The following is a 13,624-nucleotide window of genomic DNA, read 5'->3' on the forward strand; positions in this document are numbered from 1 at the left end:
ATAGACGTGAAACAAGATATTGGAAATTTGATAGCTCCTTTTTCTTTGAGGTTTTGGGGTAATTGAGAAAGTTCGATTGGGAGAAAACGTGTGAATACGGTCATAAACCAATCGTTGACTAATGTGTAAGAATGACCATACTTTGAATTACAAGTGACATTGACTGGCCTAACCGTTTAAAAGAGAACAAATTAACAGATTTCTTGATTGATGCTGTTTGGCTGGGTCTAATTTCGGGGAAACTAAAATGGCCGACCATCTGTCTCCAAGGCCGAGTAATCGGATGCTGCTGACCAGAACAAAAAGGATCCCGCCATTCCCGTGCCGAGTTGAAGGATGGCTCAACATATGCGGTAAGTTCCTTTTTAAAAAAACCCACATTTTTTCAAATATTTCAACGAGAAACGCAGAACAAAGTCATTAGGACGTCCATCTTTTTTTCTTTACCGTTTCTGTTTCTTTGAGGGCATCGTTATTACTTGGGCTACCTAAAGTCATTTTCAGTTAATCCACATTTTCGGTATTGCCAAGTGAATGGCCAGCTTGGGTATTCAGATGGCGTGGAAGCAAAAATGGCGTGTCTGATGACGTCCCATTAAGACGCGTGTCTGTAACGCGAGGCGGCGTTCATTCGAGAAAGGAATGTTTAGCTACACCCTTTTTTCTTATTTCTTTGAGATTTTTTCGGTATTTTCTTAATTGATTTCCCCTCACGTGCTGATTGATTTTCTTTTACCTGTGCGGCCATTTTGTTCAGCCCACATGTCATCGACAGAAAAAAAATGAAAAGAAAATGGGAAACGAGTTTGCGGTTGAATGAATGGGTTTCCGTTAAATCGTGAAAGTCTCATAGTTTTTTCCCCCGTTGGCTAACAAAAGGGGGAGGGGGACCTTGTTACGTAAAGAAAAATCGTTTTGTTTGGTTATTTCAAACAAAACTAGCATAAAGGAAATGAGGACCATTATCGATTAAAGCCTATCATCGAAGTTTGACATGTGACCTTTTTGTTGACTTGATTGTCTATTTGTGTATTTTTCTTGTTGTTTCTTACCTTTTGAAAAAGATGGGCATTTTTTTTTTAACGATCCGCTGTACTACTCCACCCTTCTTTTAGTTGTCTAACGTAAAAGTATCTACAAAGCCGTGATTTCCGGCCGGGGGTCCCCTTTTCTCATGTGACAGGGATGACCTTTTTGATCTCTCACGGTGTGTGTTGCTCTTCTTGCACGCACGTGGAAAAAAAAGGGCCAATGAACTTTTTTTTTGGCGGTGAAAAAAAAACGGGCGCGGTTCGCGTGTGTGTGTGTCTATGATTTCGAGATGATGATGATGACGACTGTACAAGTCATCGACGTGTTCCGTGTGAATTTCTCAACGAGTTCACTGCGCTTATCATCACGCTGTCATTGATGTCATTTTTATTTTTGACACACCGTGTGTGTGATCCAGTTTCCTCTTGTATTATGGTTGCTGAACCCCCTTCTTTTTGGAAGCGTTGACTAATTTATTGATGGGGAGGGGATTTATTTGCATTTTGAAGAGGCTGGAAATTGTTGATTGTCAAAGTTCAATCCTCCCAAAACCCTTTGTGTATTTTCTGTGTTATCGATTTTCGCCTTTGGCGCCAACTTCAAAAAGAAGTCAAACTCGAAAGAAAGAGATCGACATCTCTTCTTCTTCTTTTTTTTACAGAATCCCTACGGCATCAGTACGAGTTGGAATCACCCTAGAGGCTTGCAGCAAAGTCGCTTGTTTAACTCTTCTCCCGTGACCGAAACTTTAATTAGATTGGCCTTGTGAACTACATGCAGACGTTCCAAACGAGAGTTTTTTCTTATGAAGATCAACAAACGGACTCCCTACATTTCTTTCCCTGGGATTATTAGCGCATCCAGGGGGGTTGGTGGTTGGACAAGAAGCTAAAAAAAAAATGCGTTTTTCTTTTGTTTCGTGACGTTACTATGGATACGTTAGTAGCTTGAAGGCTTTCTATAGTTTTTGATAACTTTGTTGTCCCCCTTTGAAAATAACTAGGGCATTGCTGTACCTTTAAAACTTTGATTAAACTTGACAAGCTGTTTGAATCAAATGTTACCTGCCTTAGATGTGGGTCATCATTTATTCAAAGATGCTCAGTTTGAAGGGAATAAAAAAGAGGCCGCTCTTATTGTTCATATTCGCTGAGCGCGCACTCCGTCGCTGTCCATCCATTATGCATCCCAGCTACATCACTTCTCAGAGATGGATGGGGTTCCCCCTCTCTTTTGCACTACTGTGTCCAATTTTTTTTGGAGACACCTATTGGGTGTGACTGTCAAGGGGGAGTGAGAGGCCCGAAGTCTTCTATGGATCAATAATGGATTTTGGCGCAGGCTGCGCACGCTCTCACCGAAAAATAAAAACTTCATTAAAGTTGATGGTAATTTTCTCGAATTCAAAATTTTTTTATTTTTTAGTTGGGAGAATTCAATAACGTAGAGACGGGGACATATGGACCAGCTCCTTTCATCTCGTTCATTATTGCGTTAACGAAAGCAGGCGATCTATAGTCGATTGTCCCCGAGGCACTGAAAATGCAGTGCCATTTTTTTCCCAGATTGGAACGACATGGAAAACAGAAAGGGAATTCCAATGTCACGTTTTACCGGCTAGAAACAATTCACAGAATTTTTTGGGTTGGTTTGCTTTCACCCTCCTATTTTGTGATGACCTTAAAAAACTAGATTTACTCATTTTTTTTTTCAAAATTCCCGCCGACATGACCTAACCGTACAAACGACTTTTCGTTATTTTACACATTCGTTCTGGGAAAAAGAGGCTGATGGATTGCCCCGAGTATAACAATCAAGAGGTGCTGAGTTTGGGTGGTAGAAACCTCCTTTTTGTTTTTTTGCATGTCGGGCGGGGAGTCCATAAAACAAAAAAAAAAAAGTTTTAACAAAATTTGTTTCTTCTCAAAGAGTCGTAATCTTCTTTTCTTGGGTTCGCTGAAGAACTTTGAAAGACAAAAGAGGTACATATAAAAATGGCAAGAGAGATTTTGCTGACTGCGTGTGTAATCCGTCAGACCATTCGCTACTGAAGAAGCTGCTGATGCCACAGGGCAATTTGGCAAACAACAAATCGATACTCCTATTAAAATTTGTTCTTCTTTTTCCATATCTTTAGATATTTAAAATGTAGGTCATTTTTTTTTATCGTGAAAAAATGGGAGAAATCACGAATGTGTTGATCTAACGGGCTACTTTATTATTGTTTTTTCTTGCTCTGTCCGTTGCGGCCAGCAGTGAAAACAAATGCTATTTTTCTTTTTCTGTTTTTCTTTTTGAATTGATCAAAAGAAAATCCCGAGCTATTTTTATGCGCTACCAGAGGTATCATCATCTTCCTGGGGGTATCCTTTTTGAAAAAAAAAATGAAGGCGGTCTCGCCTGAAGGGTCTTACCACAACAACATTCGATGGCGGCTTTTTTTTTTTATTATTAAATGGTATATCGCCTTTACAGTAGAGAAACTCCCTTCAAACAAAATAGTTTTTCAACAAAAATTTCATTTTTCAAAAGAAAAAAAAAAATATTGGTTTTGATAATTTTTTTTTTTACAAAACAAAAATGTTGAAGCTTTTTGATGAGTGGTCACGACCGGTCCGGCTTGTTTTTGCGGTCTTTGCGGTGGGAGAAAGCAAAAAAAAAAAATGGAGGAAAAGATGAACATCCGCTTTCTCTTAGCCAACAAAAACTTGAAAGCTGTTCCGTATGTCAGTTTCCTTCCGATTTCTGTGCAATTGTTTCCTCCCTTTCCGTGATCAATAACCTAACCCACACCCCACCCTCTCGAACGGTGAGAGAGCGCCTACCGATAGAAAATCCCCCACATTTTTTTTTTCTGGTTAGGTGTCCATGGTAGCTTGATCGATCCACCTTTCCATCAACTCTTAATGCACTCAAGTTTACTCTGACCCACACTCCGCCGACCCAAGAGAATCCTTGTTTCCTCCCCACTACGACTCAAGAAAAAAAAAAAAAAGAAACTTGGCATTTTGTTGTATTTGTCTGGAAAGAAAACCGACATGTGTGTACATGGAACGCTAGACTACACACTTCACTTGTTTACGCTTCATCGATCTTTCCAGTTCTCTCCTCATTTATTTTTTTTTTTCCCTCTTTCGTTGTGTAACCGAAAGAAATAAGCTCGGACCGTGCTGGGTCCTGTAACGACCGGGGGCCGAGGGTTCATTGCTGATTGGTTTCATTAGACGACGAGGACGCGCAAATGTGCACAAGATGACGGGTCATTAATCCCTTGTTATTGTCTATGGCGGGTGGGCTATTACGAGGTTAGATACATTTCGGGTGTAGTGTAAAACATTATTGGGATACAAACAAAAAAATTGTGGATCGTTGTGCGCACCGCTGCATGTGACTTTTTAAAAGTTAAAGAAATAAAAGAGGATTTTTGTTTGGGGGGGACCGGGATTCTAATCCGCTTTCGGGGCCCGATTCGCATCTTATCTGCTAAACAAACACGAAGAATAAAAGGGGGGGATTGTGGACGAGTGGGGGAAGGAACTTTTTCCGGATGCGACAATGTCAGACTTATTTTATTTGGTATAAAAAAGAGAGAGAGGGAAAGATTTGCGGATGGTGTCCGTCTTTTAAGACCTGCTCCCTTGTCGGTGTAGAAATCTCTCACGTTTTTTTTTCTCTTTGGTTCCTCTTTATTATTCTGTCGTGTGTGTGTGGGGGGAGGCGGATCGAGGGTGTATTATCACGCTTCGATTGATTGCCTCTGTGATACGTACGCAATCGGACATTTTTTTTTATTCCAATCCATTTTGATCGATCGATGCAACTATATAGAAGTTGATTACAGTAAATTTCACTTTTTTGGCAATTTTCTTTAAATATTTTGTACTAATAATTCCTGAAAAAAAAATAAATTTTATTGTTTAAAAACAAAAAGTGGAGAGGAGGAAAATGTAAAAGATTTTTAGATGAGATTTTTTTCTTCCCCCGACACATTGTGAAACAGCCAGGTGTTTTTATGATGGAAAAGCTGGCAGTTTTTCACCGTTAAACATTTGAGTGTATGTCGACTTTAAGGGAAACCATTTTTTTTTTACGTGAAACTCTCCCCTCCCCCCTTTTATGACGCAACGTTAAAGTTGAAGCTTTACAACTTTTTTGTTTCTCTCTCTTTCCTGATCCTCGTTTGATGGTATCAAAAACCACAAAAGTAGGGGGTGTAGGATTGATCCTTTTGTGTTTTCGGCTGCCTCATTAGTTACAACGACAATCGACTTGATTGCCTTGCCTCGTAAAATCACTCCCTTTGTCGATCGATAACCTTTCTGTTGTATTGACGTGTGTGTTTAGTTTTGTGCCATTGACATCATTATCTGGTGAATGTTGGAACTTTCAATGTTCTACTTTATTCCGGATTTTTCTTTTTCAAACAAGAAAAAAAGAGAGAGAGAGATACGTTTTTGTTACAAACCGGAAACGTAATTTTTTTGGGGGTGATTATCTTGTCTTATTTTTGTTGTTTCCTCGTGAGAAATTTTTTTATTTTTTCCTTCCTCTTTTTTCTTCTTTTCCTTTAATTTTATTCACAATTTTTTTTGGGGGGGGTTTTCCGCATTCGAAGTCCCGTGCGTGTTTACCTAAAAAAAAAACCACAAAAATCTTCTTAAAAAAAAAAAAAAATTGGGGTTGATGTACATTTATTTATCCTACCCGCCAACCCTACATGCCGAAATATAGGGGTCGTGCGCGTTCATAGCTCCCGCGGTTCAGTGCATACGGTTCCCTCATGATTATGCGTTCCAACGGTTAAGGGGTTGGAAATTTATCAATCCCGTCGTGGTTGGGTTTCCGATCGTGACGCTAAGATACACAAACTTTTATTTAGTTTCATGAAAAATATCGTGTATCTCATGTCCAAAGACATAAGCGGCCCGTATTTTTTATGCGGGCCAGTTGTCAGACATTTTGTTTTTTAAACAGTGGCTATGTAGTCAGCTGATTTGTTGAAGAATGTGTGTGCACCTCTTTTTAGCGAACACATTGTGTCGTGTAATCATGGGCGTGGTGTTCGCAGACGCAATTAAATTGTAAAAAATCACAAAAATGAATTGATGAATGGCGTATTTCAACTTGATTTATTATTTTTTAGTGGATCACTTGAAGAGACAACAAAGAAAGAGAATTTTTATTTTGTAACGATTTATTTTGTCGAATTTTGTTTGAAATTGAGGTCAAACCTGCCGGGCTAAAACGGCTGCCATTAGCGTGATTGAATTCCTCCGTCAAGACCCACATTTTTTGTTTTTCATGAAATGAGTAAATTTCCATGATATGTTTCATATGTTGGGAGAGGGGGGAGACAAACAAGACGCGGGCAGCGGTACGCTTTTATCTCTGCACTAATTACTTGCTTATCTTTATGTCTTTGCTTATTTGAATGAGGTCAGAAAGAAAGCAAACAAGGCGGGGGGAAAGAAAACGAGTCGATGGCTTCTTCTTCGATTAGTCCATTTCGTGAATAACTCTATGCAAATCTCGCCGCTGCCGTCCCATTCCCTTCTTTTTAATATGGAGTGTGAGGTTGGTGTTAGCCGCCACTGCATTATACTACGAGCTACTGGTTTATTATACACATATAATATTTTTCCATTAAGAAAGAAGTTTCATTTCTCCAGCTTTTAACGTTTGGTATGCGGTTTATTTTTGTTGTTGTTGTTGTTTCACTAACGGCATTTTCTCCGTTTCTTCTAACACGCCCTTGGGCAGATTCTTTAAACCTTGTTTTATCGACTTCAATATCTTCATTGAAAAAGAAGACGACGCACAAGGATCGTGACTTTTTTTATATTTTATTTTGTTATTCATAATATTAGACTATCCATTCCATACGAACAATGAAATTTTTTTCTTCTTCTCGTTTTTTTTTTAAGATCTTTTTCGTTTCAATCTCCTTTGTCGTTTATCTCCCATTTCTTTCTATGGTTTGAAGGGAAGTGTGACGCGCTCACAACTGTGGATCGTCTTAAAAGATAAGAAAAAAAAAAAAAGAGCCCTGAAAAATTGTGACAATTTTGATGGAAACAAAGCCATGGAAAAAGGTGGGATTGGGAGGACGTTATCTCACTTCCGCACGACAGGGCGTCCCCAGGGCTGGAAAATTGAATGTTTTTGAATGATACGATAGATATTTATAAAAAGAGTACGTGTCATATATGTAGTTTTTCTTTTTTTTCCCTCTCTCTGGCAATAACGGTGGAAAAGCCACACATCTTTTGTACGTAGAACGTTGGTATGTTCGGACTTTTTTTTTTCCTATTGTATTATATATCAAACTTGACCCCTTTCTAAAGAAAAAAAAAGAAAAACGTAAAATAAAACAGAACACGAAAAAGCTGCAGGGGTTGTGGGAACCAAGCACACGCTCACTCACGGGTCAGATCAGGTAATTACCTGTTTTTTTGGTTTTTTGTTTTGTTTTTTCTCCCTTCTTGATTTCACGCCGGGAATGTTTTTAACTTGTACGCCTTTAACACACACATATAGACACGCACTTTAAAAAAAAATTTTTTTCTTCTTTTGGAGGGAAAAAAAAGTACGCACGGCAGGGGGGGTTAGACGCGCGTGCCCTTTTCCTCCCATTTTTTTTTTTGAAAGAACGCGCGTATTTAAATAGCCATCAGAGAACGAATCTTTTTTTATTTTATTTAACGGTTTTGATGGTGTTTTAGTACAAAGTGTTACGATGGTGCAGAACCAAGTGGAAATCGGTAACGATACGTGTTTCCTGGTCTTAACGATTTAGAAAGAAAGAAAAAAGAAAGAAAAACAACACTTTTGAGAGGGAATGTTTGGTGGCAAAAAGGCTAAAAACAACAACCTGTTATTATTATTCGTGGTATTTTGGATGTTTTTTTTTTGTAGCTCTCGTGTCGTTTTTTTTTTGTTTGTGGGTAACGATATTCATTATTATTATTACCGATCGTGGTGGTAAGTTTCAAACGGCCGGAGAAGAGAGATAACTAAAAAAAAAAAAGGGGGGTACTAAACAAGTGTCATTGAAAATCAAACGAGCCGTGAACAATAACGTCTTTTTTTTGGGGCTTCGCGGTGTTGCTCTTGCACACAATCCCTATTTACGTCACGGTTATTATTTTTACCAAACCGAGAAGAAGAAAGGGAAAAAAAAAATCGAATTTTGCGCTCGCTGTACGACATCTAGCGGTCTTTTCTTGCACGAAGCCGATTTGTTGATGGTACAATTAAACATCGCTAGATGGCGTGGGCGCAGTTCCTAGAGAACAACAAAATAATGACACCAGGTGTGAAGCAACATACAAAAAATAAATAAAAAAAAAAAAAAAAAAGGAGGCGGAGGAATGGCAAGATTGGCTTTCACCCACCCGGAGTGAAACGGGTGGTGTTGTAATCATCCACTAGTTGTATGTTTTGGCTACGCATCTCTTAATATTTTGTCTGAACTCTTTTTTTTTTTTCTTCTTCTTCTTTTTCTTTTGGCTTCTAGAAGGACTTCTTTTTTTGTGTGTTTTCTTTTATATTTTTTTGAAGAGTGAACGCGAACAGCGCAACAAACTCTAGGAAGGTGAACCGTTAGATTGGCTCTAGTGAACCACCACCGGCCATCCTTTCGGGGATCCTTTTGCTTCGCATTTTGAAAGGAAAAAAAAAAAGCACCGCACTTTGTTGGTTTGTCCGGGTGAAGCGAGCGAGGTGCATAGCCTCATCCTTCTTTCCTTTTATTTTTTTCATCGAACCTTGTCGAGCTAGTCGAAAGGACTTTGAACCGTTTTTTCTTTTCTTATCTTCACTACACAATTCTCCCCGCCTGTCTGTCTTTCATTCTTTTTTGTGTGTGTGTACTTGCTCGCCTTGGCTTAGCGCCACATTAACGGCATTCACCCACATCGGTGTGTGTGTGTGTGTTTGCGGCGTCGGGTTCACTGCCAAAATTGGATGGAAACAGACACACAAAAGAAACTGAATGAATCTGATTGATCCTATGACTAAGTCTCTCTCTCTCTATCTAGGTGTACATTTTTTTTTTCTCTTTATTTCTTCTCAAACAAATAAATAGCCACCGTGGTCGCCACCATGTGGCCATTTCAAACGATTGGGTTTTTGTTGTCTGAATGAGAGAAAGAAGAAGCAAAATCATTAACGGAGAGAGGTCCCCCCTTTTTTTCCGTTTGTTCATTTGCGTCAACATCCAGCTGGGACGGCTGGCATGAGAAGAAAGACGAGATGATGTTTTTAAAAGAACAAAAATTATGCTGCAGTTTTTTTCTTTCTTTCTTTCTTTTTTTAGTTTGATGGTATTTAGAAAGAAAAAAAGGGAGTTCTTTTGTCGCTGGTGTTATGATGCAGCCAGCCCCTTCCTTATCGAGCGAATAAAAATTCGTCTTGCGGATAAGTATCCCAAACATGGCATTTTTCAATAAATCTCTGGAGGAAGAATTTAATTGAGTAGAAAGTTTGTTTGACCCAAACAAAGACGTTTCTGGGACGGTCGAGGGAAGTATGAAGCAACAGCCGGATCAATCGTAAAAGAAGGAGCAGGTTGTGACTCTTTGTGTGTGTGTGTGTGCCCGCATTATTATTTTTTTCTAATACGCCATTCAAAAATATTCCGTTAGAGAACTTATAATTTTTTTTTTTAAGCATAGACATCCCCCTCCACTGATGTTATGGAACATCTCAGAGCGAGCAATCTGTCAGCTGCTTTTTCGATTTTCTTCGCAAATTGTCTTCTCAATTTTTGTGCTTTGTTCTCATTGAATTCCAATTATATTTCGAGAACAGCAGCCCAGAAGCTTTTGACCGTAGACTCCCTTAAATGGTTACACACGCAATGAGTTAACTTCCAATTACGCACCGTTGGCTCCCATCTAACTGCCTGTTTTTTTCTCCCCCTCTCGCGCTGTTGAACTTTTGATGATGTCGCCATAAAGCAAGAAAGAATTCCGAAGAATTCATTTTGCTTAGTTAAATAAATGGCTGGGTAATGAAGAATGATGGGAATTAACTTTGGAGTGGAAAGTCGTGCTTGCTATGTGTCGCCGAGAGTTCGTAACGGCCTCGTTACCAAAAATAAATTTCTGTTGCCTAATTTTGCGGTGTTGCGTTTCTTGGATGATTTGCTTGGAATGAATATTCATCCCGCGCTCCCCCCTGCTGTTCGTTTTTTTTTTTTTTATATATACGCATTTTCCCGCACGTGATTTGTGCGATGGGATCTCCCTATTCTTCATAAATTGGGAGGGGGGACACTCCCAAAACGATTGCAATATATCCTGACATTATTTTTTCGAGTGGGACACACATTGAAAGGAAAAACGTAATTTGTTCTTTTGAAATACTTGGGAATTTATCTATTCTTCTCGCGTTGTTTTTCTTTGATAATCTCTCCTAGTGAACCGGATGTCCTTTTAATGTTATTTTTTTCCAGAAAAGAAAAAAAAAAAAAAGATTTGTAAATTGTTTTTCTTTCTCTTTTCACGAAAGCGGTCAACCCCGCTGGTAGACTACACCCAAAAATGAACTTTGAATACCAAGAATTTCCATACCATTAAGAATGAATTTTGATGATCCCCCCCCCCCTTTTTTTTTAAAATGCTATTCCTGAAACGATTCAAAATGGAACACGGTTCTTATCCTGTTTACCTCTCCTCCTCCCCCTCCACTCTTTTCGCACTGTACATGCAACAACAAATCGTTTTCCTAATAATATCAGACTATTATGATGGAGCAGGTTGAGAGAAAAATGGGTGGAGCTTGTGTCGCTCTTACACAATTCAGCCGCTGTTTTCTTTCTTTCTTTTTCATTTCTTTTTTTTTTTAAATCACAGAAACGCGTTGTGTGTGTGTATCTAGTTTGTATGGCAGTAGTAACTCGTGTTACTACCGCCAGTACGGAAGATCATTTTCATCTTCTTTTTCGAAACAACCCATTGCTAGCGGCAATTTATCCATTTTATTTTATTTTTTCCTTTTTCAAAAAAGGCATCGAGTTGAAAAAATAAAATAAAATAAATTCTTTTTACATTATTTTTTGAAACGGAATGTCGGCAGCCCCCCAACACACACACAGACACAAAACACTAGCGAATGCCGAAGGACTTACCACATTTCACAGTCCCCGCCCACTTGTGTGTACCTGCCGGCGTTCGGGAGAGAACGTGCTGCCACACTCACCTTCTCCCTCTCTCTCTCTCTCTCTCTCTCCCCTTCTTCTTGCGATGCGAGTGCGTGTGTCCCAGCACAGCTTTTTTGCCTTGTTTCATCATTTAGTCTCGCTCCTGGTCTCGTGACGGTCGTGTCTCTAGAATCATTCCTCCTCCTCCTCTTCTTTTATTGATTAAAATTCCCTTTCCGTTCAATTTTCTTTCTGCGAATTGAACGTGATCGACTCTTCATCCGGATAATTATAGTGTCATCCCCTTAATAACAACCTGACATCACTGTGTGTGTGTGTGTGCGTGCGTGTGCGTGTTATTAAACGTATCGTGGAGGTTCTTCAGTGGATTGGAGGACGACGATGATTCTATCAAACTCTCGGACATCCCGCGTGTTTTTTTTGTTTCAAACCTTGAAACGTCCGAATCAGAAAGACTAGGAGTGAAGGGATTTAAAAACATTTTTTTTTCTCTCAAAATCTCAATTGTGAAACGAAAATAGTAATAATAATAATAAAAAAATATATATAGTTTGCGACGATCGACCTAGCAGGCGCAGTGTACTCTTTTGTTTTCCTTTCTTGACGTTTGTCGTGACCAAATACAGCACTGGACGCAGAGTCGAAAATAAAAGTGTTTGATGCCATCCTTTTGAGGAAAAAAAAAAGAAGAAAAAGAGATTTCCATGTTGTCGCTATAGATGGACTCTAGATTTTGAAAATCCCTTTTCTCGGTCTGTCCACAATCGTTTCGCTGCTTTCCATTTGCGCCGAGAAGTTTGTTTTTTTCAGAAAATTGTGAACAAGAAGTTGGAAGGGACGTGATTAGTTTAATCAAGTGCCTTTTCGGGGGGGAGCGGGGGCATTGGGAGATGAATAAGAATGGCGGCGGCGACGACGGACGCCCGACACGAATTCGTCACTGCTAGCCTCGGTTTGGTGCACCTGCGATCCGTTCCAGTGGTGAAAAATGAAGCTGGCGGCCAAGACGGATATGGCAAAGTGTCCAGCAGGAGGAAAAGGAAGCCGCGCTGTTATCGCGCCCTCTCCGGCGTCAGTTTTCAAAATTCTGTCGACGTTGCCGATGCCACGATCAGCGCAGCCGGCACGAACAGAAGCGGCCGGAGCGATAACAGTTACGACGAAACCTATTGCTGGGAAATGGATCGCGATCAATCGTCTTATTGCTGGACGGATCAGCAGCGAATAGCTCCCGGTCCGGCCACGACATCGACGTCTCCGGCCGGCACGGTGCGCGTCACATTTGTCCATCGAACGGTGACGGACTATTCGAATCGAGTGGCCACGTCTGACGAAGATGAAGAAGCTTTACACGTGGAGGAAGAAGAAGAAGAAGAATTCGGCCGATGAAGATTACGATCAATCGTCTGCTTCAGTCAGCGTGACCGGCAGCTATCATCATCACCACCACCACCAGGGCGCTGCAGCAATGGCAACGTCGCAGGCGGTGGATTCTGGCGATGCGGACGGCCAAGAACACATTTACGACACTCCATGTTCGGCTGAAGAGCTTTACCATTCTGACCTGTTGTCTGATTCCGATTTGTCCGGCCTGGATTTGTCCATTTTCGAGCCGGGCAGTAGTCCAACAACGGCCATTGGTGGTCGTGATGAAAAGAGCGGATGCCTTGCTAGCGCCGGTGCGGGTCAGCTGACGGACAAGAAGGGCAGAAAGGCTTTTATCTACCGACCCCCGCGGCCTCAACGGCAACTCAGTCGCGGCAAAACATTTCGTGAACGGCTGGCGAAACCCCTGCAGAAATTGTTTCACGTTCCAGCGCCACCCGCTGTCGATTACGACCAGTGCGACCACCAATCGGGACGTAATAGTTCGGCCGATACAACACCACCGACAATCGTTACCGACCTCGATACGGAACTATCAGCAGGTACACAAGAACAACAGCGTAGAAACACACGAAAAAAAAAGAGAAAGAAAACAATTTGATTGTTGTTATTTACAACTGCAACTACCACAACGATACGCTACGCACCGCAAAATGTTGTTCGATTATCAAATCGACTTAGGCGAACGAACAAACATTTTTTTGCCTCCTCACTTTTTAAACATGACACGGTTGCAGGTGTAACGTTGGGACAGTTATAGGAACTCGGGCTTAATTTTTCCTTATTGGATTTTCAGTGTAACGTCGCACGTTTTTATTTCATTTCTTTCATGCGTATCTAATTCGCTTGATTGAGAGAAACACGTTTTTTTTTTTTTCTTTTTGTGTTTGTGAAATGTCGCTGTAAATCTTGAAAACAAAACAAAGTTTTGCAGGTTATGCCGCTACTTTCAACCTTGCTTCTATCCAAGTCTTTTCATCCATTGATCGTGGAACGAATGGGGTGGGAGGAAAACAAAAAAATAAAATAATTAGTTTGTTT

General features: G+C 40.3%; 1 protein-coding gene across 1 annotated transcript in view; it reads left to right on the top strand.

The window, feature by feature from the left end:
* The first annotated feature begins 11,322 nt into the window (after nt 1-11,322).
* The window catches only part of LOC116932682 (ras GTPase-activating protein raskol), a 38,617-nt gene continuing 36,315 nt past the window's right edge, over nt 11,323-13,624 (top strand). The window contains 2 exon segments of the mRNA XM_032940495.2: nt 11,323-12,568; nt 12,570-13,125. Coding sequence (XP_032796386.2) covers nt 12,098-12,568; nt 12,570-13,125 — 1,027 coding nt within the window. The 5' untranslated portion in view covers nt 11,323-12,097.

This window comes from Daphnia magna, linkage group LG10 (assembly GCF_020631705.1).
Source record: "Daphnia magna isolate NIES linkage group LG10, ASM2063170v1.1, whole genome shotgun sequence".
NCBI lineage: Eukaryota > Metazoa > Arthropoda > Branchiopoda > Diplostraca > Daphniidae > Daphnia > Daphnia magna.